This window comes from Manis javanica, chromosome 6, assembly GCF_040802235.1.
Source record: "Manis javanica isolate MJ-LG chromosome 6, MJ_LKY, whole genome shotgun sequence".
Lineage (NCBI taxonomy): Eukaryota > Metazoa > Chordata > Mammalia > Pholidota > Manidae > Manis > Manis javanica.
Genome location: NC_133161.1, coordinates 140,215,097 through 140,240,478, shown reverse-complemented (window position 1 = coordinate 140,240,478; position 25,382 = coordinate 140,215,097). Strand labels below are relative to the sequence as shown.

Sequence of the window (25,382 nt, the reverse complement as noted above, 5' to 3'; positions counted from 1 at the left end):
GTAGTTAGGAAATAGAAAGAAAAAGGATATAAAAGGAAGAGACCATAATATAAAAACCATCACCATTAAAAGTAAAGGTAACCTGTTTTCATAAGTAACATCCTTACTAGTACAGAATCTGGCCAAGAATAGATGATCTGAGTAAATTTATGCTGCAAGTGTGAGTATACATTGAGATAAACTTTCAAGCAGGAATTCTGGAATAATATTCAAGAATTTTGCTTAATTTAGTAATTCCATGTCTAGAAATATATCCTAATTAGGGGAAAAACTCAAAGATTAATGAATAGCTCTTTTAATTAAGTATTATTTATAATTTGGAAAAACAAAAATAATACACAATAGGAGAAAATTATTGATTAGATATAAAACATCCATATGGTAAAATTCTATGTCATCATGAAAATTGAATTTGAGGCAAGAGATGAGAAAAAAAAACAATTCTTGCTGTGAGCTGTGTCCTGGGACACACGCTTTTGTAACCAGAGCTGATGCTACCTTGTTAATACAATATTCCCTTCTCTGTCCCTTTTTGGCTACCCACCACCCTTCCTATGCATTTTTTCTGCTTTTTGTCATTATTCATTTATCCAGTAACAACCCTTTTTTCTTTTCTCTTCTAATTAATTGTCATCAGTAGATACATTTTAAAGCAGCTCTCATAGATTTTTAAAATGAGGACAAGATAGAGTGTATATACGGGCAAGCACTGGGCACAGAAAAAGTCTTAAAACATACCACTAACAAACAACAGTGATGGACCTGTAGTGAGTACAGGAGGCCCCGAAAGCTGGAGTAAAGGGGGACTTCTTTTCACTGAGGGCTTTTTGGTAATCATTTTAATACTGTGAACGTATACTGTCTAGTCAACATACAAATGTCTAGTATTATAAATAGAATGTAGAAATAATCTGGCAGAACAAAATCATTTTTCATAGAAGCAAGCATGAGCCCAGAAGTATGAAACAACAATATAAAATAATAATAGGCCACAATAAATTAGTGGAAACGCTAATATTAAGAGCAAGAGGATCTATCAGAGATGGAATGAAAATTTGCTGAGTGCTGGCATTTAATTCTGTCAATAATCCTGCAAAAAAAGTTCCTAAAGATAAAGAAAGAGACATCAGGTAATTCACTTAATGTCACATAGCTACTGAGTATAATAAAGTGAAGGTTCAAATTTTGCTCTACCCTCCAATTCCCTCATTTCTCTGATTCTTTATGCTGTGCCCCTCTCTACTGTCCCAGTCTCTCAGATCCTATGGATTTACAAACTTAACTACACAATCCTCCCATCCACACTGGAAGGTATGTCAGTCAGGATCCCAGCAAAAGACAGATGATCGGCTGAAACAAAGTAATTGAAAAATATAACAAGGGAACCATTTACATGGACGTAGGCAAAGGGGTGGTTGGGGAAAACCACAGAAGGTTAGCTTGCAACGCCAGGGACACATTACCAGTCCTAGGTGTGAAGAGACAAAGGAGGAAACAGTTACTGTAACGGGATAGGAAACAGGCATTCAGTTACTGACACTGTAACCCAACTGGATGTCAGGGAACTCAGTTTCACAACCATACACTCCTCCTGCCTCTGATCTCACCTGCTGATGCTACAACGACCTAACCCAACCAGAAGCCCCATTCTTAGCTGACCACCCTGAGCTTCAGACTTCCAACCCTGGCTTTAAAGCACAGTTAGAAATCAAGGAAATGACTGGGTGTGACATAATTCCCAGATCCAATACTTTATAACCTTGACATTTTCAAGAACGTGTTTCTCCCAGCGTCGCGAAATACTTTAAAGTCCAAGTCCCTGAAGCTCCATGCCACTGTCTCAGGAGGTGCCGTGCTTGCTGTTCTCTGGGTCCTAGTGCACATCCTCTGTACACTCTGCCATATTCTTCAAGAATTTGTCTGGTCATTTAGACAAGACCATCTCAACAAAATTATCTACCTCCTACCTTCTTGCAAAAATGTGGCATTTAAAATTAGCCCTTGAAAAAGTTGGATGGAATTTCTGTAGACAGAAAGAGATTTTAGCATCCTAGACCAGCTCACATTTGAAATGAAACCTTCTAGGGCTGATGGAGGGAGAAAGTGAACCACAGTGGGAAGCAACCACTATTAGAAATCGAGGGCCTAGATCCGAGTCACAGTTCTACTGCTTAGTGACCAAGTGGCTTTGGGGAAGGTACACAAGCCTGTATGTATTCTCAGAACTGTGAGAGAACAGAATTAAATGATCCTTAAGGTCAGTATCCTGTAGTTTTAAGAATCTTCTTAAAAAGGACACATAAAATGAGAAGGATAAACTAGTTTGAGAAAGAATTAAAATTTCCTCCCATGTAACCAATGGAACCTGAACCATCCATGGAAGGAGAAAAGGCCCTTTCCTAAGTGTTGCCCCATCTCAGGAGAATGTTTTTCTGCTCAAGGTTTTCTTCAGAGCAACTTTGACATCCTTATTCCTCAAGCTATAGATTAATGGGTTGAGCATGGGCACCACAGTGGTGTAAAAAAGGGAGGCTACTTTCCCCTGGTTCATAGGTAAAAGAGAGGATGGTTTGAGGTACATAAATGCTCCTGACCCAAAGAAAAGAGAAACAGCAATGATGTGGGAGCTGCAGGTGCTGAAGGCTTTGGACCTGCCCTCCGTGGAACGAATACGGAGAATGCTGGAGAGGATGAGGGCATAAGAAATGAAGATGGTAATTGTGGGAACACCAATATCAATGCCCACAACGATAAAAACTACCAGCTCATTGACATAGGTGCTGGCGCAAGAGCGCTCAAGAAGGGGAAGGATGTCACACATGTAGTGGTCGACCAGACTGCTGGCACAGAAGGTCAGTCTTGCCATGCATGCTGTGTGGGCCATGGCCCCAGAAAACCCCATCACATAGACACCCAACAGAAGAAGTAAGCAGACCTGGGGAGACATGGTGGCCATGTACACCAGTGGCTTACAGATGGCGACATAGCGGTCATACGCCATCGCTGACAGGATGAAGGACTCACAGACTACAAAGAAAAGAAAGAAGAAGAGCTGAGTTATACACCCTGCATAGGAGATGATGTTCTTCTGGGAGACAAAACCCATCAGCATTTTGGGAGTGATAACAGCAGAATAGCAGAAATCTATGAAAGATAAGTTATAAAGGAAAAAGTACATGGGGGTGTGCAGGTGAGAGTTCAGCCCAATCAGGGTTATCAAGCCCAGGTTCCCCACCATGGTGAGCACGTAGAAGCCTAGGAACAGGAAGAAGAGGGGCATCTGGAGTCCTGGCTGGTTGGTCAGGCCTGCGAGGATGAACTCTGTCACAGAGGAGTTCGCAGCTGCCATTCTCATGTCGGGCATTCTGTAGGAACAAGGGAAAAGACTCACTTTGAGTGAAAGAAAGACCGCTGCTGCTCTCACACTCAGCTCCCTCTTCTTGAGAACTGGATCACGCAGATCTTGGATTTCAGCATAAAGTGCGTGCCTGTGGTTCTCACAGCCCCCCAGTGACTGCTCTGGAGCACCCTCTGAGGATAGACCCATCTCCATGATGAGGCAGGTTCTGCTTGGAGGAAGGGTCCCAAGGATGAGCCTAGGACTCTCCCGGATCTTTACTTTGGTCCATTTATTGTGTGCTTCTAATTCTAGTTTCTGTTCAAGTTTATGAAAACTGGGCCCAGTATCTGGGGAGCGTCCTCTCGGAGGGTGGAGCCATCCCAGCTATGCCTGGAATGTCTACCCAGGGTCAACCTAGCCAGAGCGGAACAGTGAGGTGGTCTTTCCCAAAGCCTTCGCTGCCTGAGGTGGGAGACTTAGGGACAGCTCAGCCCAGATTCAGCCACTCACCCGCCTTCAGCCTGGAGCTTCAGGACACACCTTTCAGTCCAATTCTTATCCTCAGTTGTTTGGGCAGATAAGTGACCCATGGTACTACCGCAGATTACAACCCTAAACACAGACCATTTTAATCCCTGTCCTGTTTGAAGGATCCGAACTTGGACTCCTGTAGAACTTTTTCTAAGCTAAAAGTCTGATAACTGATACCTAATTGAGGTTTGCCCTGAGGCTTTTTTCCAGTTTGTGGGAGGGAGACAGAGTCTGTGCCTGTAATTAGTGCCAGCCTGGCACAGGAGACTGAGCAGTTTTATTCTGGCTTTAGAGATCTGGGGATTTGATGAGAAGTAGAAAGCCAGAGGTTCCCCTGAGATGACAGTCCTAGAAATTAACCTTAAAAAGAAAGAATATCTGCTTATACCCTTGACAATATTTGAATGGGGTTTTAGAAACATTAATTTGTTCAGTTACATCTACTCAGTAAAATGCAAAGCATTGCAAAAAATAATAATTTACTATTTATTGATCATTTAGCATATATACCCAATATTTTTCTGTCCTAGCACTTATATACTGACCCCCATATGCCAAGATACAATGCCATATTATGTACTGTACTTCATTTTAATCCTCCCCAAATCCTATGAGCTGGTTTTTACCACTCCCATTTTAGAGATGAAGTAATTCGCCATGTATGAAATTGCAAAGGTCATTTGAAATATAGGTCCATCTTACTCCAAATCTGCTGTTCTTAGTAATTGTGTTCAGTATCTCCCTGTAGGAGATAAGGTCATGTATAAAGCAGGGTCTTGCCGTTAAGGTTTATTTTTGGGCCACCATAAGATAGAACACATCTAACTAACTGTGTAAAAAAAAAAAAAGTGCGAGAAGATCCAAGAAAGGTAAAACAAAATGCTACTTGACTTCAGAGGACATGCCACCCACCATTTATATTTCAGTTTATCACAGGAATTACACAATATCTAGTCCAGAGAGAAGCAAAACATCCCTCTCATCTCTTGAAATCTGAGCTTGACAGAAAAGAACAATCCTCACCCATTAAGAATAGTTTTTTCCAAAATTGCTGAATTGTTGGAATTCTCATTGATGGCCCCCATCGTCTGCCCTCTCAGCTTTCTTCCTGCCCCCAGGGTATACTCTCACAGCCCTGAAGGCCTGGTAGCTTGATCCCCCTTCACCCCACCAGACCCATCAACATTTTTTGCCCCATTTTGATTGCTTTGCTCTTTTCCTAACTAACCCTCATAAGAAAAGTTATCCCTCTATGTCCCACTTTCTCAGGCTCTTGCTTGAGCTCAGTGATAACTAATTCACACTCTGGGGCCTCCTAGATTTGAAGCAGTATTTAAAATCATCTAATCCTCTGCTTCACACATCTAGGTAAGTCTATGTATATTAAAAGTACATACCCTGTGGCTCCAATCCAGAGGTGATAAATCAGAGTCTCAAAGAGTGGAACTTTATCACCTGCTTTTTTCTTCTGAATATCCTCTGGTGATGTGGATATGTAGCCACGTTTGGGATTCACTGATCTAATCCTCCTGCCTTACAGCTTCCAGGCAGGAAAACTGAGGCCCGACCAATCATAGAGCTGGTTGCTGGTAGAGTCTGGAATCATGGGCGTCTAAGCTCTTCAGTTGAAGAGGTTTTCCAGCCTATCCGGGAGAATCCCACCTGTTCTTTAGTTTGGCTGAAATTTGGAGCACATGTATAGTGCATAATAGGACATTAGCTCTGTAACAGCACCCCAGGTCTTACTGGGGACAGACTTAAATGCTGTGACAGGAAATGTGTATGCAGTGTGAATCCATGGGACACTGAACAAAGGAAACACATGAGCAGGGGAATGACAATCAAATGTGGTGAGGAAACCAGTCTAATAGGCTACTGGGTGTCAGGCTTAATACAGCAGCCCCTGCAGACACTGTTTTATCTTGTAATTCGGACAAGACAATTCAGCTAAGACCTTTAACTCATAGCACCACCATAAGATAAGGGAAAAGAGATAGTCTTTCAGAACAAGTAACAGGTAAATGGAACAAAAGGCCTAAGCTTTCAGCACATTGCAAGTCACATAATGTCGTCCTTGCCTTATAGCCATGGGTGTCACCTACCCTCTACACAGAACATTTACAAGGCCCTGATCCCATCGCCAAGCCCTCTATGTGGGACATCTCTTCTGCCTCATTTCATATTACTCAGACCATCTCTCCAGCTTCTACTGTTGCTGTAGCAGCTGGCTGTGAGCAGTTGTAGCCAAACAATGTGATTCGTCAGCTGCACCACTTACACCCTTGCTTTCTGCCCTTGGATGTCTCTGCCACCACACGTAGGGTGTCTGTGGGGATCCACTCAGCATTCTGGTGCATGTGCACACCTGGAAGTGTGAAACAGTTGACACCCCTGGGAATCAGGGAATAAATGCTCCCCTCTTCTGGTCTCTGGTGTCTCATTCCTCACAGTATCTCAAAGGGCCTCAGAGAGCTTGATTCTAAATGTCCCATTAAGGTCAACCGCTCAAAAACCCACCCTTGGCCTTCCCATCCTTCCCTGTTTCCTTTTCCCTGAGATCACATCCCAAAACAAACTACACACAAGTCATTGTCTCTATCATGGTTTTTTGCCGAAACCCCAACTGAGCATCTTAAAACAGTGTTTGGACAAGTTTCCTTACTAACCAAAGTTTCCTTACTCCATCTGGGAAGAAACATCCTCGTCCAAAGCTGTTTGATTCCAGGTCAAGAAAGTAAATATGAATCATTTAGTTTATCAAGTACCTGAAATTCCACATTACAGAGAATTGTTGTGTCTTGAGTATGCGCCAGGAAAATACCAAAATGCCAGAAGGAGCAGGATCTAAAATCATTATCAGCTCACACCCTGTTAGAGATTAGCCAGAAAATCCTACAGTTCCTTTTCCTGAGATGTGCAGCTCTCCTCATAACATATTTACTGCATTTGTATGCCTCCATGCACTGGGACAGATGGGAACTAGGTTTATTCACATTTACATCTTTACAACCAAATGTAGAACCTGGCTTGCAGAACAAAGACATCATAAAACACATGTTAATCTCAAATTCTCAATCTCCTCATTTGCAAAATGAAGATAATAATAATCACTCACAAGGTTGTTGGGAGGGTTAAATTAAATCATAAAATAGAAGATCCTAGCGAAAGGCTGACATATGGAAGAATCTTGATAAATGTTATAGGAAGTATACATAAAAGATATGTAATTTAGGGAGGTAATAAGGGAGAGAAAAAAGCTTGCTAAGACCTAGATGAGCCTGAAAGAGGCAAGAGAGAGACTTATGCAGGGTGGAGCACAGATGTGAGAAGTCTGAAATGCTTTTTCTTCAAAACTTTACCCTATCTACAGACAGGATCTGGGACCCTGAGTATTTCAACTTGTCCCTACTTCCTGTCCCACCACCGATGTCCCATTTTTCAAATAACCACACTCTACCGTTACAACATCAAGTGAGGTTTCCTTTGCAGCCTCCAGTCTTATGTTTCTGTGCCCATTTCTAGTCCCTGTTAAAAACTCCTCCTCCCCAGACTCTGCAGTCCTACTGCTCACTCCACCGTAGAGTCTCTGTAAAAGCCAGTTCTCAGGAAAGACCTCCCAGCCTCATCCACATAGTCGGCTACAGACTTGTTGGAGATCACACACATTCTACACCCTCTTCCAAGCATTTTTTTTTTAACGAAGACAAAATCTTTAGCCCAAAAAAAAGGTCTCTAATTATGAAATTTCAAATAGGACTCAGTGAGAGGTACGTTTTGGTTAGAATGAGGCAGCTGGAGTCATCGTGTAGTGGGTTCATAATCAGAACTGCATGGGCAGCTGCCTGTCCTCCACGGGCTAAGCTAATTACCACCCCAGTATCAGCCCCATGTGTGTGTATGTATGTGCTTCATGTGTGAGTGTTGGTTGACATTTGCATATAGCCAATGCTTGCCAGTCCTCCACCTGGGGGATATATTTTGATTGCTGCTTAATAACAAGAGGCCTCAAGTATAAATCTTCTACTTAATATTTGGCACTGCCTTGGTAATCCCAATAAATCCCAATCCGTGCTCTCATTCCCACTGTAGTCAACTCACAATTAAAGAAAATAAATCATCATTACACCCCAAATGAGCCCCACAGGATCAGGGCTCCTTGGGGCACAGAAAGCAAATGAAAGTCAAGCTTTATTAAAAGTTGACTTTTCTCTAGGAGCCTCAGAGGAATTCTTGTCTGGATGATAGAACAACCAAGAAAAGTTCCTTTGGATTTATGTCACTTCAGAGTCTGTTGCCATGGGAACTGTATTTCAAAAGCTTCTCAACTGGGGCTTCACTAAAGTCATGTTCCCTGAAGAGCAGATGAAGCCCAAACAGGAAGCAGTGTAGGAAGAACTGTTTTTAACCATATTCCTTTGTTGCAGAATGGCCTTCTCTCCAAAACTTGAATCTCTATAAAGTGCTTCTTTATTTTATTTATTTCTATTTTTTCCACCTTTCTTTTTCATTAGTCTGTGTCATTCCATGTGTCATACATGTAAATAAAAATACAGTGTCTCTCACATACATGCATGAAACCTCAGACTTCCTGCAGCCCTAAGTACATTATCACTACATACCAGAGATAGCCAACCACCAGTTACAGATTCATAAGAATAAGCACAGAACCTGACAAAAGAGAAAAGATGGCTGCTGAAAGATCTTCATTTAAACTGGCCCAAGTTAGCTCCTGAGAAAGCAAACCTCAGAAGGTATATGGCTTCTGCATTTTACTTTATCTCAAATTACTTTTATTGAGCACCTTCAACTCCGTAACGTACAAGTCTATACATAATGATATATGTATGCATTTAACATAGAATCCTAGAATCCTAGACATTGGGAGCAATTAACATGTATTGAATATCTATATAACAAGCAGTCTGCTAGTAGTTTTATATACACTATGTCATTTATAGAAAATGAATAATCTACAGAAAGTACATGCCTTAAAATATCACCAAATGGCTTCAAGAATATTAATACTAGTACTAATTTATATTTTTTAAATGCTGATTATGTGCCAGGAACTATGCTAAGTGCTTTATACATCGTAAGTTACTTTATTTTTACAAAAATCTTGTGAAATAGGTATTACTATCATCCTACTCTGCACAAGAACATTTCCTTGCATCAGAGGAATCTAACGTGCTTATCTCTGAGTGGTCTCTTGGAGCCTCTGGGCATTTGTAGTGATGGAGAAATTACAGGATTTGCAAGATTGATGAACATGAAGAGGGTGGGAAGAATGGAGACGAAAGGTCAAGTATCAAAGATGACTAAGACTGTATTCCCAGGACAGAGGAACAGGGGAGTAAAGAGGGCAAATAAAGAGCTTGAATTTCGACATGACTGTCAAGTTCTGAAATACATCTCAGAGATGGTCAGCGAACAATTGTCAGTGCGAGATGGGAGCTTGGGAGGAGATCATTAAGACATGTCGCTGGGAAATCGTGTAAATAGAGGTCATCACAGAAACCACGAGTCAAGGGGTAAGGGTGGAACCTGTCAATACACGGGGAGTGGGAATCCACTCACTAGCAAGTAGCTTATAGTGTTTGCACCTCAGTGTCTCCATCTAGAAGCAGAGATATTATTAACACCTGACATATGCTATGAGGACCAACTATCAAAATAATGTTTCATAAGTAATTTTGAATTCATGAAGTGTCACAGGGCCATATTTTTTTCATTTCTATTTTTATCCACTTGTTCAACCCCTGCCTTTCACTTTTCATCCACTGTTTCCGAGTGAATTTCCTAGCCCAACTATATTATAAGCGACTTCAAGGCAAGATCATATGTTGAAATACTGTAACTTACACACCTGACATTGAACTCAATAATGAACTCACATATTGTTCATTAATGTTTACTAAATTCAATAGGAAAAAAAATGTAAACGTGCTCAATGAAAGCCCAGATGTGAAAACTGATTAATTTGGGGATATACATTTTTTTTTAAATACTGAAGGAATTTGATGAGAAGTTTCTTATATAAATAGTTATGTGGTTAAAAACCCCTTTCCAAAAGATAAGTAAATAATACAGACAAAACACAACAGGTTTTACTGTAAGTATTTTTGGCATTTTAAATATGCTAATGTTGACACTGAGCTGACAGTCATGCAAGGTGATGTATGCCTGTATGGTGTGACCTCCAAGATCAAGATGTTTACAGAGTAGAAGTAACCTCCCAATATTTTGAGGACTGGCAAAGGAAAGTTACTGAGTGGCAGAAAGAGATGCAGAGCCCTCCCACCGGGCTGCCCAGAGCTCAGTTTCATCTTTGCCCACAGTTTGTAGCTCTTAAAATAGGAATCCATTTTTAAGTGACATTTAACTCAGGAATACGTGTGCTATAAAAAGCAAATTGCCCTAACACCAGCAAAGTAAAATATATGTTTTCAAGGTGTGTTAAGGGCATCCCACATTCCAAGAGTGTGCTAGCGAGAGAAAACGCAAGGAGCTAACATGGCCTTATTTAAGGCATTTTGGTGGAGGAGAGGTTATTCTAGGCATTAGTGGGAATGTCTGAATTTATTTTCTTAAATATAAATCTTAAAAATGAAGATTCACTGATCGTGTAGAAAGCAACAGACTTTCCTTGTTAGACAAAGATAGCTCAGAAATCCTAATTGCAGGATGGTGAAGAATGCTATTTTTTAACATCTCCACTGGTCAGAAAGCCACAAAACCTCTGAAAAATGATTCTATGCTTTTCAAGGCTTTCTCTAGGGAACTTTTCAAAAGGCTAATTTTAATCAAGAAGCAATGTAACATGGTTGCATTTAGGATCTAAAGAATGAGGATCTAAAGATTGAGCTGTGTGGCCTTGGAAAAGTAAAAATGGTTTTCAGTCTGGGATTTCGTCTTCTGTAAACAGGAATATCTAAACCTGCCTCATTTACATCTTGAGGTTTTGCTCAGTACACTGGAGGCTTCTTCCCTGCTCATGATTAAATGTGGAACTTCCTCCAATTTCCAACCTCACCTTTCTTATAAACTCATGCAATTGCCCAGAGTAATTCACTCCATTCCAGTGGTTTAAATATCAGCTAGTGATGTGCCAATTACATGTTATTTGCCATAAGTTTTCAATTCTAAAAGGACTGTGGAGGCCCTGGGCTGGCAGTCCCAAGATGTGCCACAATGGCATTTTGATGACTTTGAATTAAAGGACTGGAGAAGCAGCTGGTGTATGAAAGATACTCTGGCCCTCCTCTGGCCCCCTTGAGACCAGGAAATCAGTCTCCTATGTGAGCTACCCTCCCTGCACCTGGAGGCTAGAAGGCATCCTTATCACCAGACAGGAAATTTAGAATCAAGAAGGCTGCCTAAATAAATCTTCCCTTTTTTTTTTTTTTTTACTAATTTACTACCCCAGGCCAAATGCTGTTTAAAATTCCTTACTAATTGAAGTTCCCAAATATAAATTTTCTTTGTCACTTCCTCACAGATTTATTGTCTTTTTGTCTAAAACGTATAAAAACTGCCTGCCTTGGTCATTTCTTGGGGTCTCAATTTCATTGTTGGGCCTCCCCGTGCAGGTAATAAAATTGGCTTTTTCTCCTGTTAATCGCTCGTGTCAATGTGATTCTTAAACCAGCTAAAATTACCTGGAGGGGTAAAAAGAAATTCTTTCTTCCCCAACAGGACTCAGAGGACTCAAACCTCACATACTACAGCTTTATCTCAAGTGAAAAAGACAGCAAGCAAGAGAAGGGAATGCAGTGAAAGGGATCCGTGTATTTCTGGCACATGAGCTTTGCATGCATTTGGGGATTGCCCAGATGAAAAGTGAGATGTGATTTATGAAGCAAGCTCAATGGATGAAAAAGGTTGGCTTTCACCTCTTAGAGTATTTGAAAATACTCATGTCCCCTCCTTCCAATATCTGCTCCCAAGTCCCTCCCTTTGGAGGAAGGTTCTTCCATCTGACCTAAGAATGGACACTTCCCAGACCACCTGATCAGGGCCTTCCTGCCCCTGAGGATGTATTTCTAATACTTCTGCCTCCCCTGTCATCCTGCCTCAGTATGTTCAAAAGCTGTATTTAAAGCAAGAGCTGACACATGTACCCCACTGTATAGTTTAAAACCCATCTTAATCTGTCCTTGCTATTCTAGAAGAATGTGCTATTTTCTTATTTTACGGAGAAGAAAACTGGGCACATTTAACCTCAAACCTGGGGGTGTTTTGCCTCCATAGTTCAAAAGTTCATGATCTTTCTAACATCCTACTCTGCCACGTATCCTCAAACTTTTCCAGAAGACCTTTGGGTCTAAAAGGAAATCCTAACTTTTTGGGTCAAAAAGGAAAACATTTTGGAAAAAGACCAGTTCAAGGAGATAAAATGTGTACCAAATGCAGGACATTTTGGGGACACTGAATCAGGGCCCAGACCCAGGCATCCCTGGGACAAAGTGTACAACCCTAGCTGAGTCTTGGGTCTCTCTAATCCCACCCAAACAACAAAATGAAAGCCTTCAATGTATTTTATTTTTAAGTCAAACCAAGGTCCACTCCAATTAAACGGGTGGCCTGCTGCCCCACTGTGCTCCCTCTACCCACATACCTCATTAATGAGAGGACAGCATAAAACCACAGGACTCGACCTCCTCAGAGAGCAGCCTGGCACCAGGCCCAGGTGAAGTCCCAGTCGCGAAGGCCTCAAGGTCAAGCCTTCCTGCAAGTATCCATGTCCTGGCCCATAGTCTGACATGTTACTTAGAGAATCATCTCTGCCTCCCAGTTCAGACACTCCAGGACTGGAACTGCAGACACCCTCTGCTCAGAGCCAGCTGGCTGGAGCCATTGTGACCTCACTGCCTATCCTAGGATTCCAGCCTGACAGCTCTGCCCACACTCAGCAATGTGATGTCACTCACATACGCAACTGCAGAACACTTGCTCAGCAGCGCCTCACTGCCTTGTCACAGGAGCCCCACCTGCAGGGATCATTCACAGCTGCAGGCTTGCCCCTGTTGCTGATGTCCCTGGCACGTTCCTGAGTCCTGCTCCAGTGAATTACTGCTATGGCCCACTTTTAAATAGTTGCCCACAGTTTGGAAACTCTTCTCTGAAGTATGGAGATCAAGAAAGAAGGGGCAAAAAAACGTAAGAAAATTCAACTAAAATTATTACCATTTCTGTTGGGAAGGATTTTGGTTCAGAAACTCAGGGAAGTCAGAGTGAAAACAAAGTCAAGAAAGCAAAGTAAGTTTAATTGCATCCTGTAACAGAGTCACATAGTGGGCCTGCCTAAGGTTAGACAGGCAGGCCCCATCTGCGTACCATGAGGCTTTCTGTGGAGTTTTTGGCAGGCAAAGAAGTCCTTGATTGGTGATCTTTGGCCTAGGAGGCCTGATCTAATTGGTACAATGAAGACATAGGCTGTGGTTTGATATTTTTCTTTATCTGGGGAATTGTTTTTCATCTGGGGAACATCTGAACATTCCAAGTCAGCCTGGCCTTTGAAACTTCAACTAATTAACTAATTAACTCTGTAAGTCCTCTCTGGCTCTCTGGTTTAATCTGGTTAACTCTTTGAGTCCCTTTTAGTGGGCATTACTGGATTTATTTTCTCTCCACCCTGTTCATGTTTTTCTTTCTGCCTAACATTTCCATGATTGTTCAATGAAACCTAGAAACAAGCTATTTTATTTTCAAGTTCATTTTTATTACCTTGAGAAATAAAATTTTCAAATCATGTAGTTCTTGCTGTTGGGGACGCAATAATCTTTTCAGAGATTAGAGCCTCAAAAGTTCTTAGGCAAGATAATCACTGTTTCTAGATGCCTTTTCACTCCCCAGCTCCAAAGCTATTGATTAGATATTAGTGCCTAACACTGCCTGGTGCACAGTATGTGCTGTGTAAATGTGGCTTCTATTTCTTCTCTACCTCTTTTTCCATCTCCTTATGAACTCCATCTGAATCTTTATTGTAAGTACAGTTTGGCCTCTCAATTTATTCAGCCACTCCACAAGCCCTATTAAAACGACTGTGGAACAGCTGGGAACTGAAAGACCTAATCCTCTTTTTTTCTTATGATGCTCTTTGCTTACTAAACTATCCATGGAGAGGGCCTCAACCTCACGTTACCTGCTTCTTCACCACAAAATGGGGAAAAGCATCAGTTTCTCTAATTTCACTTTCTAGGAAATACTGATGGGAAAACCAAAGCCAAATACTTCCCCACTACATTCGCTTCTTTCCAAACCCTCTCGCCTGCATCTAAGTTCAACACTGAGGCAATGAATCCTCTAAAAATGTCACCTATCCAAGGACATAGACATCAACATCAAACTGCAGTAGTGCTGGTGCCAAAATACACATTAGCAGACACAGGCAACTGCTGGCCCATCTGATCCAGTAGCTGTTTGGAAGGAGAACCCCCAGACCAGAAGCCGGAGTTGTGCATTTAGCTGGCTTGGGACAAACAGAAGAACAGGTGCAGTCCCCTTGCTTACTATGACCCAACAAGGTCCACCCAGAAAACCTGGGCACTGAAGGTGAACAGTGCCTGCCAAATGCAAATACTTCGAAAGTGACAAAGAAGCGGACCCCAGGGAATTCCTGTTGGCTTGTGTTCTGGTTCTAGTTCTCTATTCCAGCAGACGGCTGTGTGAATAGAGTATTCCTGTGACAGGCATCCTCCGGGGCTCCTTTCCCAGTAACAAGCAGGGTGCTTTGTGGTCAACCCATGCAGTAACTACCCAGCTCTCTGCAAACGTGATGGGACTGGCCAATATAAGATGACAAGTTGTGTTTTCCTGCTTTAGTCTGCCTGTCCATCCCCAAAAAAACAGTCACCCAATCTCAGGTTCCCAGATGCTTCTGCTCAGGACTATGTCTGAAGCTGTTTAGAATTCATAATAGCAAAGGCAGAGGTGACACCTGCTGCCAGGTCCCACCTCTAATGTGTGGCAATATTAGGGGGTGCTACCAGCAGGGCTCAGTTGTCTGTAGAAGAGATATTGGTAGTGCCAGCCAGCATTCCAACCAGACAGTTTCTGCTTTGCTTTTAGTGTTGTATCTAAAACATAATGCCAAAACTCTGGTCACTTAGAATATCTCCATATTATCTTCTATAAGATTGATAATTTTGCATTTCACATTTAGATCTATGGTCCATTTCAAGTTAATTTTTGTGAAATATGTAAGGTCAGTGTCTAGATTCAATTTTTGGTTTTTGCATGTGTATTTCCAGTGGTGCCAATATCAGTTGTTGAAAAGAATCCTCTTATTGCCTTTGCTCTTTTGTTTAAAAATTGATTGGTTGTATTTGGGTGGGTCTGTTTCTGGGCTCTGTATTCTGTTCTGTTGATCTGTTTATCTATACTTTCCAACACCATGCTGTCTTGAGCACTGTAGATGTATAGTAAGTTCTGAGGTTGGGTAGGGTCAGTCTTCTGACTTTCTTGTTTTTCTGTAGTATTGTGTTTGATGTTTTGAGTCTTTTCCCTTACCATATAAACTTTAGAATCAGTTTGTTGATATCCTTAAAATAAGTTGCTAGTATTTTTACTGTGCTTGTATTGAATCACTCAATTTGGAAAGAACTGATATCTTAACAATGTTGAGTCTTCTTATCCATGAACATAGAATATCTTTCCGTTTATTTGTATCCCCTTTGATTTCTTTCATCAGAATTTTATAGTTTTCCTTATATAGATCTTATACATATTTTATTGGATTTACTCCTAAGCACTTCCTTTGTTTTGGTGCTAATGTAAATGGTATTGTGTTTTTAATTTCAAATCCCAGTGGTTCATTACTGATATATATAAAAGCAATTGACTTTTATATATTAACCTTGAATTCTGCTACCTTATTATAACTACACATTAACTTCAGGGGTTTCTTATGTCAATACTTTTGGATATTCTACATAATCATCTAAGCTATAAAGAGAGTTTTATTTCTTCCTTCCCAATCTATGTACCTTTTATTTCCTTTCTTGTCTTACTGCATTAGCTAGGACTTCTAGTACAATGATGAATAGAACTGGTGAGAAGAAACATTCTTGATTTGTTTCAATCTTAGGGGGAAAACATTTAGTTTCTTACCATTAAATATTTTGCTAGCTGTAGTTATTTTGTAGAGGTTCTTTATCAAGTTGCAGAAGCTTGCCTTTATTCCTAGTTTGCTGGGAATTTTTATCATGAATGAGTATGGGATTTTCTGAAAAGTATTTCATGCACCTATTGGTAAGATCACATGATTTTTCTTCTTTATCCTATTAATGTGATGAATTATATTAATTGATTTTTGAATGTCAAACTATTGTTGTATACCTTCAATAAATACAACTTGACCATGTTGATAATTATTCTTATACATTGTTGGATTCAATTTCCTATTATTTCTGAGGATTTTTGCACTTGCAGTCATGAGAGATATTAATCTCTAGGTTTCCTTTTTCATAATATCTTTGTGTTCTTTATTAGAGTAATACTGGCCTCATAGAATGAGTTAAGAAGTGTTTCCTTTGTTTCTTTTTTCTGAAAGAGATTGTGGAGAATCAGTATCATTTCTTCCTTAAACATGTGTAAAGTATTCACCACTGAAACCATTTGGGCCTTGATGATTTCTGTTTTTGAAGGTCAGTAATTGTTTATTCAGTTTCCTTAATAGATAAAGGCATATTCAAATTATCTTTCTTCTCGTGTGAGTTTTGGCATATTGCATCTTTTAAGGAATTGGTCTGCTTCATCCAGGTTATCACATTTGCAGGCAAAGAGTTTGTGGGATTAATAATTTTACCCCTCTTTTATTTCTGATGCTAGTAATTCTTGTTTTCTCTTTTTTTCTTGGTGAGCTTGGCTAATAGTTTATCCATTTTATTGATCTTTTCAAAGAACTGTCTTTTAATTTTGTTGATTTTCTCTAATATCCTTATGTTTTCAATTTCATTGATTTATGTTCTAATATCTGTTATTTCCTTTCTTTTGTTTGGTGGAGGTTTATATTGCTCTTCTTTCTCTTCTCTTCTCTTGTTTCCTAAAGTGTAAGCTTAGATTATTGATTTTAGATCTTTCCTCTTTTATAATGTATGCATTCAGTGCTATAAACTCTCCTCTATGCACTGTTTTTACTGCATTCCACAAATTACAGTAGGTTGTATTATCACCTTCATTTAGCTCAAAATATTTTAAAATTTTTCCTCAGACTTCTTTTTTGACCCATATGATACTTAGAAGTATCTAAATCTCCATATATTTTTTAACCTTCTTCCTATTTTTGTCTCATTGATTTCTGGTGAATTCCATCGTGGTCTGAGAGCATAGTTTGTATGATTTCTGTTCTTTTAAACTTGTTCAGGTGTCTTATGGCCCAAGAATATATATTCTTATATTGTTGCATAAAGTCTCCTGTAAATGCCAATTATATCAAGTTGATTGACAGTGCTATTACTCTGACTGTATCTATACTGATTTCTGTCTACTGGATCTGTTGATTACTGATAGAAAAGTGTGGAAGTCTTAGATTCATCTAGTTCTGCTCCCAATTCTATCAGTTTTTGCCTCACTTATTTTAACAGCCTGTTTCTGGCATCTGCATTAAGAATTTTATGTCTTCTTGGATAATTGATCCCTTTATAATTATGTAATTCCCTCTTTATTCCTGATAATTTTCCTTGTTCTGAAATCTGATTTGTCTTAAATTAACATATAGTTAATTTCGTCAGTGTTAGCATAGTGTATATTTCTCCACTTTAACTGTGTCTTTGTATTTCAATTGGGTTGCTTTATAGATCACACATTAATGAGTCTTATTTTTTTATCCACTCTGTCAGTCTCTGTCTTTTAGTTGGTATATTTAGACTATTCATATTTAAAGTGATTATGGATAGAGTTGAATTAATAACTACAATATTTTAATCTATTTTTATTTGTTGCACTTGTTTTTTATTTATTTTTTTATCTTCCACTCTCTACCTTCTCTAGCTTTAATTGAGCATTGATATGATTCCTTTTTCTCCTATCTTACCATATCACATATATTTCATTGTTTATATTTGAATTTTTATCTTATTTTTTATTTTAATTTTGAATTTACTTTGCCCTAGAACTTGAAATATAAATTTATAACTACTCTAAGTGTACTTTCAAATAACACTATCAGTTCATGGGTAGTGCAGGTACCTTATAGTACTCTCAATTCTTTCCTCCCATCACTTATAGCACTGCTGTCACTCATTTCACCTATCCATAAGCTATGGTTGCTCAGGTTACCCAATATGTTGATACTATTATCATTTGAACAAACATTTATCATTACATCAATTAAGTATTTGAAAATTAAAGGTTTTATTTTAACTTTATTTTTTTCCCCCTCTAATACTCTTTCTTTTTAATGTAGATGTCAGTTTCTGACATATTTCCCTCTGCCTGAAGAACTCTTTTAACAATCTTGCAAGGCAGGTCTACTGGAAAGAAATTCAGTGTTTTCTTTGAGAAAGTCTTTAACTCTTCTTCACTTTTGAAAGATAGTTTCATTGGGTACAAAAATCTACATTCTAGGTGTTTTTATTTTCCTTTCGATCCTTTAATATGTCACTCCATTTTCTTCTTGCTTTCATGCCTTCTTAAAAGAAGTCTTTTAAATTACTTACCCATGTTCCTTTACAGGTAAGGTAGATATTTTCCTCTGGCTTCATTTGAGATTTTCTTTTTTGTCTAGTTTTCTGTTATTTGAATAAGATATGGCTGGGTGTAGATTTTGGTGGGTATTTTTCCTGTTTGGTTTCACAAGGTTCCTACATGTTTAGTTCAATGTCTACCATTAATTTTAGAAAATTCTCAGCTATTATTATTTCAAGTTTTTCTTCTCTTCCTTTTTCTCTTCTATTCTAGTATTCTCATTATGTGTATGTTACACCTTTTGTAGTTGTCTCACAGTTCTTAAGTTTTCTGCTCCATATTTTTCATTCTTTTTTTTCTTTACATTTCAGTTTGGGAAGTTTCTATTGTTATATCTTCAAGATCGCTGGTTCTTTCCCCTGCCGTGCCTAACAACTGGTGAGACCACCAAAGACCTTTTTCATTTCTGCCCCAGTGTTTTGATTTCTAGCATTTACTTTAGATTCTTTCTTAGAGTTTTCATCTCTCTACTTACATTATTCACTATTCTTGCTTATTGTCCACTATTCCATTAGAATTCTTAGCACATTAATCATAATTGTTTTACATTCCTGGTCTAAGAATTCCATCATCTCTACAGGTTCTGTTGAGTGTGGTTCTGTTGCTTGTTTCGTCTCTTCAGGCTTTATTTTATATTGTCTTCAGTGTCTCTTGTTATTTTTTTGTTGAGATCCAGGCATGGTGCTTTGGGTAATAGAACTGAGGTAAATAGGATGTTAGTGTGAGGTTATTTGTTTATCTGGCTAAGAATTTTGCTGCGTTTTGGTTTATTGCAGCTGTAGGTGTCAGAGGCTTCAATTTCCTCTAATGTCATTTCTGTCTCTCCTTTTGTCTTTGGTTTTTCCTAGAAAGTTTCTTGATGTGTCTGAGCCTTGCAGTTCCTTCAGGTTTGTACCCTGTTACTATACAGAAGAGTAGTAGGGAAAGGGAAACTAGAGGGAACAAGAGAAACTTTAGGTTCAGATAAACTAGTTTCCCTTGAAGGCAGGCAGAGAACAGAAAATGCTGATGGTGTTTCAAAATGGTTACTTCTCCCCTCTCCTAGCTCAGAGCTGAAGGAGATTTTTCTCCAGTCTTCACCATGAGAACCTGGTGGTGCTCCTGGAGGTAATATTCACAAAAGCATGGGGACACCCCTAAAACTGCATCCCCAAGAGTTTTTACATTTTAAGCCGGTCCATGCTCAGCCTCCATAAATTCATGATTTACCATTTTAAATGTTGCTACCAATATATGTATACTAGCTCCAGCAGCTTCTTCTCCAAGTAAGCTGTGATTTTGTAGTCTTGCCTATCTCTCCACTTTTCAGGGAGTCAGTTTGCCACATGATCTCAATCCTCTGTTGGATCTCAGAAGAATTGTTTATTTAGTTTGTTCACCTTTTTTCTTGTGAGGGTAATTGGGATAACTTGCAGGCTCTTTACCTCTTGGAGCTGAAACCAACCCTTACTTTTTAAATAGATAAAATATATGAATGTTTGTTGAATTGAAAATTCTTGCCATTCTGGCACTTAAGCAAACAGCAACAAGCAAAGGTGTATAAACAGAAAATTTGGAGAAACCAAAGTATTACCAAAAGCCAAGCTACCGTGAGTTTTCTGTGTTGCCCCCTCTTTCCTATTCTTTCCTCTCATACCTTGATTTCTCTTCTTCCTGCACAACAGTGTCCTCTGCTTATTCTTTTTTAAGCCATCTCTACTGACAGATACATCTTTAAATGCCTTTTTATAGAATTTTAAAACAAAAAGCAGTTTCTAGATATATAAATATATAGATATGTAAATAAGTATGAATAGATATAGATTTGCTTGCACATGCCTATACTATTTCTGGGAATAGTTACATCTAAGGGAAGGACATAGGTATAAGAGAACTGAAGTGAAAGAAAGGCTTATTTTTACCATATTTTTTTACTCTTTAATTTTTTATAATGCATGAAACAAATATTACTTTTTATGTGGATGTTAATCACCAACTCTTAATCTGATCATTGCTGTCTACTAAAAAAAAAAATACTACAACATACATCATCATATTCAGTAGTGAAACCTGAATGCTTTTACCCTAAGGTCAGACACAAGACAGGATGTCCATTACTCTCACCTCTATACATCATTGTATTAGAGGTCTTAGTGCAATGAGGAAAATGAACGATCATTAAGAATCAAACCTATCTTTATTTGCAGGTGATATGCTTGTGTATAAAGAAATGCAAAAAAAAAGATTGGCAATTTCCTTTCCTGTTAATTAAGGCAGTAATTAGAATTAATAAAGGAAATCAGCAAGGTTGCTGAATATAAAATCAATATATAAAAACCAAGTGTATTTCTATATACTAGTAGTACATAATTGAAATTGTATTTTAAAAATTCATTTAAAGCAACATAAGAGATATTAAATGCCTAAAATAAATATAATGTCCAGTGTAAAACAAGACAAGAATGCCTGTTCTCACCACTTCTATTCAACATTGTACTGGTAAAATATGGCACTTTGACTCCAAGCCCACATCTCTCCAACTAGTCACATAAAAATATTGTCCCATGATCATCAAATAGAGCCCTATAAGTATAGCAAATTTAATTTAAAGATAAGAGGTGGCCTTTTTAATAAATAATCCTAAAGTAATTTAATATCTCCATGAAAGAAAAGTAAACTTACTAGCTCACATCACACATAAATAATTTGAAATTGATCAAAAATCTAAATATTAGAGGGAAAACAGTAAAGCTTTCAAAAGAAAATGAGAATATATTTGTAACTTTGTAATAGGCAAAGATTAAACAAGACACAGAACTAACAGTAAAAGAAAAGTTAATAAATTGAACTTCATTAAAGTTAAAACATCTATCACCAAAAAACATCATTAGGAATAGCCATGGGAATGGGTAAGCCACAGCCTGATCAGAAAGAACTGGAAAGGGAATGTCTGAAAAAGTACTCATATCCAGAATATGCTTTCTTAGAACTCAAATTAACAAGAAAAAGAAAACACTATCTTTTTAAGTGAACAAAAGACTTGAACAGACACTTCACAAAGTGGGATATCTAAATAGCTAATGAATATATTAAATGCTCAACATCATTATTTACTAGGGAAATTTTATAAAGACTAATATATTTCACTACACCCCCAAAAGAGTAGTTAAAAGGAAAATAACTGCCAATAACAAGGTTTCAAAAGTGCGAGGAGCATTTTTACCTGGAAACTGTTGGAAGTGCAAATCAGTTTAAATGTTTTGGACAACAGATTAGTAGCATTCAAGTAGCTGAGTAGTGTGCCTATCCTGTGACCCAGCAAATCCACATCTACGTACAGACGCAAAAGAAATGAATGTATTTCAAAGAAACTGCATGCTCAGGAATGTTCATAGCAGCTTTATTAGTACTGTGTAGAAACTGAAAGCTAGCCAAATGTGCATTAAGAAGATGGTAGATTAATAAATAGCTCTATACTCATACAATGGAATACTAAACAGCAATAACCAAGAACAAAGTATTGATACATAAAATGTTATGGATGAAAATCACACTACACTCTATATTGAAGGGAAGAAGCCAGACCTAACAAAATAAATGCAATATTTAACAATTTATATGAAGCTCAAGAATGAATTAAATGGATCTGTAATGATAACAGTGAAAATAATACCTCTTTCTAGAGAATGGGGAGTAATATTTACTGGAAAGAGGCAAGGAGGAATATTTCAAAATGATGAGAATCATCTATATCTTGGTATAGGTGTTAGTTACATAGCCTTACACATGTGAAAAAAATTGATTACCTAAGGTTTGTGCACTTTGCTTTATCTAATTTATACTTCAACTTAAAGGGAGTGGGATTGTTTTTCATTTGCCAGTGTTGCACTGATTCTCCATCATCCCTACCGCACTCTCGACGCACATGTCCTGAACTCAGTGATCTTCTCTCTACTATATTATTCAAAGCACAATCCTCCCCTACACTTTCATCCCTCTTATTACATCCTCATTTAATAGAACAATTCCAAAGGACAAAATTAAACATTTACCCAAACTTTCCTTTTTTCTAACAGAAGAGAACTTTCCTAAGAAAAGTTCATAAGTCAAAGTACCTTTCACACTGCTCACATACCATCGCTTCTAAAAGAACTGTTTCCACTGATAATTTCTTTAAACCAAAAACCATTGTTCTGGTTCTTTTTATAAAGCTGTACCTCCATTTACTTAATACTGTCACTGTAAGACCTGTCCTGACACCACCATTCATTTCCATTACACCTTACTATGAAAAGATCACAATTATATGTGATGCCCTAAAATACAATGGCAACTGCCTCCCTAATAACTAGTTGGTTGGTACTATACTCATGGCTTACTTCCACCCCAAGCTATCTATTACTCAGGTACATCATTCAGACCCTAGAAGTGAGGCTTAAAATTCTATCTTGTTAGTCTGGAAATAATTAGTGAAACTTGTATCCAACATTTTAACTCCCTTAAATCTGTATATCTCTCCATTGGAAGGTTAATGAGTTAACCTGAGTCACTGGCACTCTCTGCACATGACCCCAGTGGGCACCATGCTTGGTTCTATGAGGGACTTCGGTTCCCACCAAAAAAAAAATCTTAAAACACTTTAAAAATCATTTTGCTAATACCAAAGCACCACATATTTCACCTCCAACTTTCTTGCAACCATGATGTTTCAAAAATTAACCCTTGAGAAGTTGCATGGCATCACTGTAAATAGGATTAGGTTTGTTTAAATGCAAAAATAAGAATAAAAACTTTTGAAATAAAATCTGCCAGGTAAACAGTGGATGAAGAAAACATGGCTAAAGGAAAGCAGAGCAAAGTGGATTATAATTCAAGTGCCTAGATTCCAGACCCAGCTCTGGCACCAGATACATGTGTGCCTATGAGCAATCCACAAAATATTTGTGATATTCTGGTGCATAATTTATCATACATACAAGGAGCTGGATTAAATTATTTCTTAGTCCTATTCAAAGATAATAACAGTAGAAATTACTTTCCCGAAACAGAGAATGGTAGGAACAGTACGATGGAGTAAAGGGAAAGAGTTTGCTTAAAAACAAGCACACATACTAAATATTAAAAATTCCCTCTAAGGATAGGAAAGCAAGCGCTAGCACTTGTTTCCCTCACTGAAAAAGAAAGAAACATTCAAATAAGCAAAGCTTTGTGTTTCATTTCTCAATCATTTTCAAAGTAAGATTTTTCTGTTCAAGGTTTTCTTTAGGGCAACTTTGACATCCTTATTCCTCAGGCTGTAGATTAGCGGGTTGAGCATGGGCACCACTGCAGTGTAGAATACGGAAGACACTTTCCCTTGGTCAAGGGGCATAACAGAAGGTGGTTTGAGGTACATGAAAGCTCCTGACCCAAAGAAAAGAGAAACCACAGTCAGGTGGGAACTGCACGTACTGAAGGCTTTGGACCTGCCCTCGGTGGAGCTGATGTGGAGAATGCTTGAAAGAATGAACCCATAAGAGATAAAAATTGCAACAATGGGCACTCCAATGCCAATGGTCACAACAATGAAAACCACCAGCAAATTTACGTAAGAGCTGTCGCAGGCAAGCTCAAGGAGGGGAATGATATCGCACATGTAGTGATTGACGAGATTGTCGGCACAAAAGGTCAGAGGCACAATATTTCCCGTATGGGCCACAGCCCCAAACACGCCCATCCCGTAGACACCCAACAGAAGGAGTGAACACATCTGGGGAGACATAGTGACTGTGTACAACAGGGGTTTACAGATGGCGACGTAGCGGTCATACGCCATGGCTGACAGGATGAAGGATTCAGAAAAGACAAAAAAACAGAAGAAGAAGAGCTGAGTCATACACCCTGCATAGGAAATGATGTTCTTCTTGGAGACAAAACTCATCAGCATTTTGGGGACGATGGCATTAAAGAAACTAAAATCTATGAGGGACAAGTTGCAGAGGAAAAAGTACATGGGAATATGCAGGTGGGAGTTGAGCCCAATGAGGGTTATCAAGCCCAGGTTCCCCACCACGGTGAGCACGTAGAAGCCTAGAAACAGGAAGAACAGGGGGAGCTGGAGTCCTGGCTGCTTGGTCAGGCCTGCGAGGATGAACTCTGTCACAGAGGAGGCATTGTCTATGGCCATCTCCTCCGGGATGCTCTGTGAGGGAAGAAGAAGCCACTGACAGAGTGAGAGAGAGTGACAGGCTACCCACCATGGGAGTTAAGGGCCTGAGATGGAGAAGAAAAGAAAAGGGACACTAACTGAGCACCATGGGGTAGGCACTGCTGCAAATGCTGTGCAGCTGGGATTATCCCCCCTGGACGGGGAGACCCTGGGTGTCTGGGTGACTTGGCCAAGGCCCCCTGCTACCAAGCTGCAGCAGCAGGTGAACTCGGGGGTTCTGGCTCCAGGGGTTTGAGCTCAGAACCACCCCGCTAAAGGACAGAGCGGGGCAGGCAGGTGCTGACCCTTCTGCTCGGAGTCACGGTGCGGTCCTCTACTGGCTGCCATCCCTCTTCCATGGGAACTCAGGTGGCCCTGGTGCAAAAAAAGGTGACAACTCGTAGCTCAAACCCCTGTGCTTCGGCTTCTGCTTCTCTAAGGATCAAAAGCTCTAGTTTATCTTGCTGAGCTGAAGAACATGACCTCTGATTGTGGCTTAGTCCTGAGCCTCCTGTCCGGTTCCAGGGATGAGACAGCACCCTTTCCTAAAGCCCACGGATAATCAGAGACGAACGAGTTTTATTCTGCATTGGAGATCTCAGTGGCCTAGTTACAGAGACTCCCTCAGTACCACTGCCCCAGAGACCATCTCCTTGA

The 25,382-nt window shown here is 39.3% G+C and overlaps 2 protein-coding genes across 2 annotated transcripts; both read right to left on the bottom strand.

Annotated features, from left to right (window-relative positions):
• Positions 1-2,416: 2,416 nt before the first annotated feature.
• LOC108387718 (olfactory receptor 8B8) lies at positions 2,417-3,364 on the bottom strand. The gene has a single exon (XM_017646070.3). The coding sequence runs from the start codon at positions 3,362-3,364 to the stop codon at positions 2,417-2,419; it is 948 nt and encodes a 315-aa protein (XP_017501559.3).
• A 20,404-nt stretch (positions 3,365-23,768) lies between these two features.
• On the bottom strand, positions 23,769-24,731 carry LOC118968814 (olfactory receptor 8B12-like). The gene has a single exon (XM_037000923.2). The coding sequence runs from the start codon at positions 24,702-24,704 to the stop codon at positions 23,769-23,771; it is 936 nt and encodes a 311-aa protein (XP_036856818.2). The 5' UTR covers positions 24,705-24,731.
• Positions 24,732-25,382: the final 651 nt, after the last annotated feature.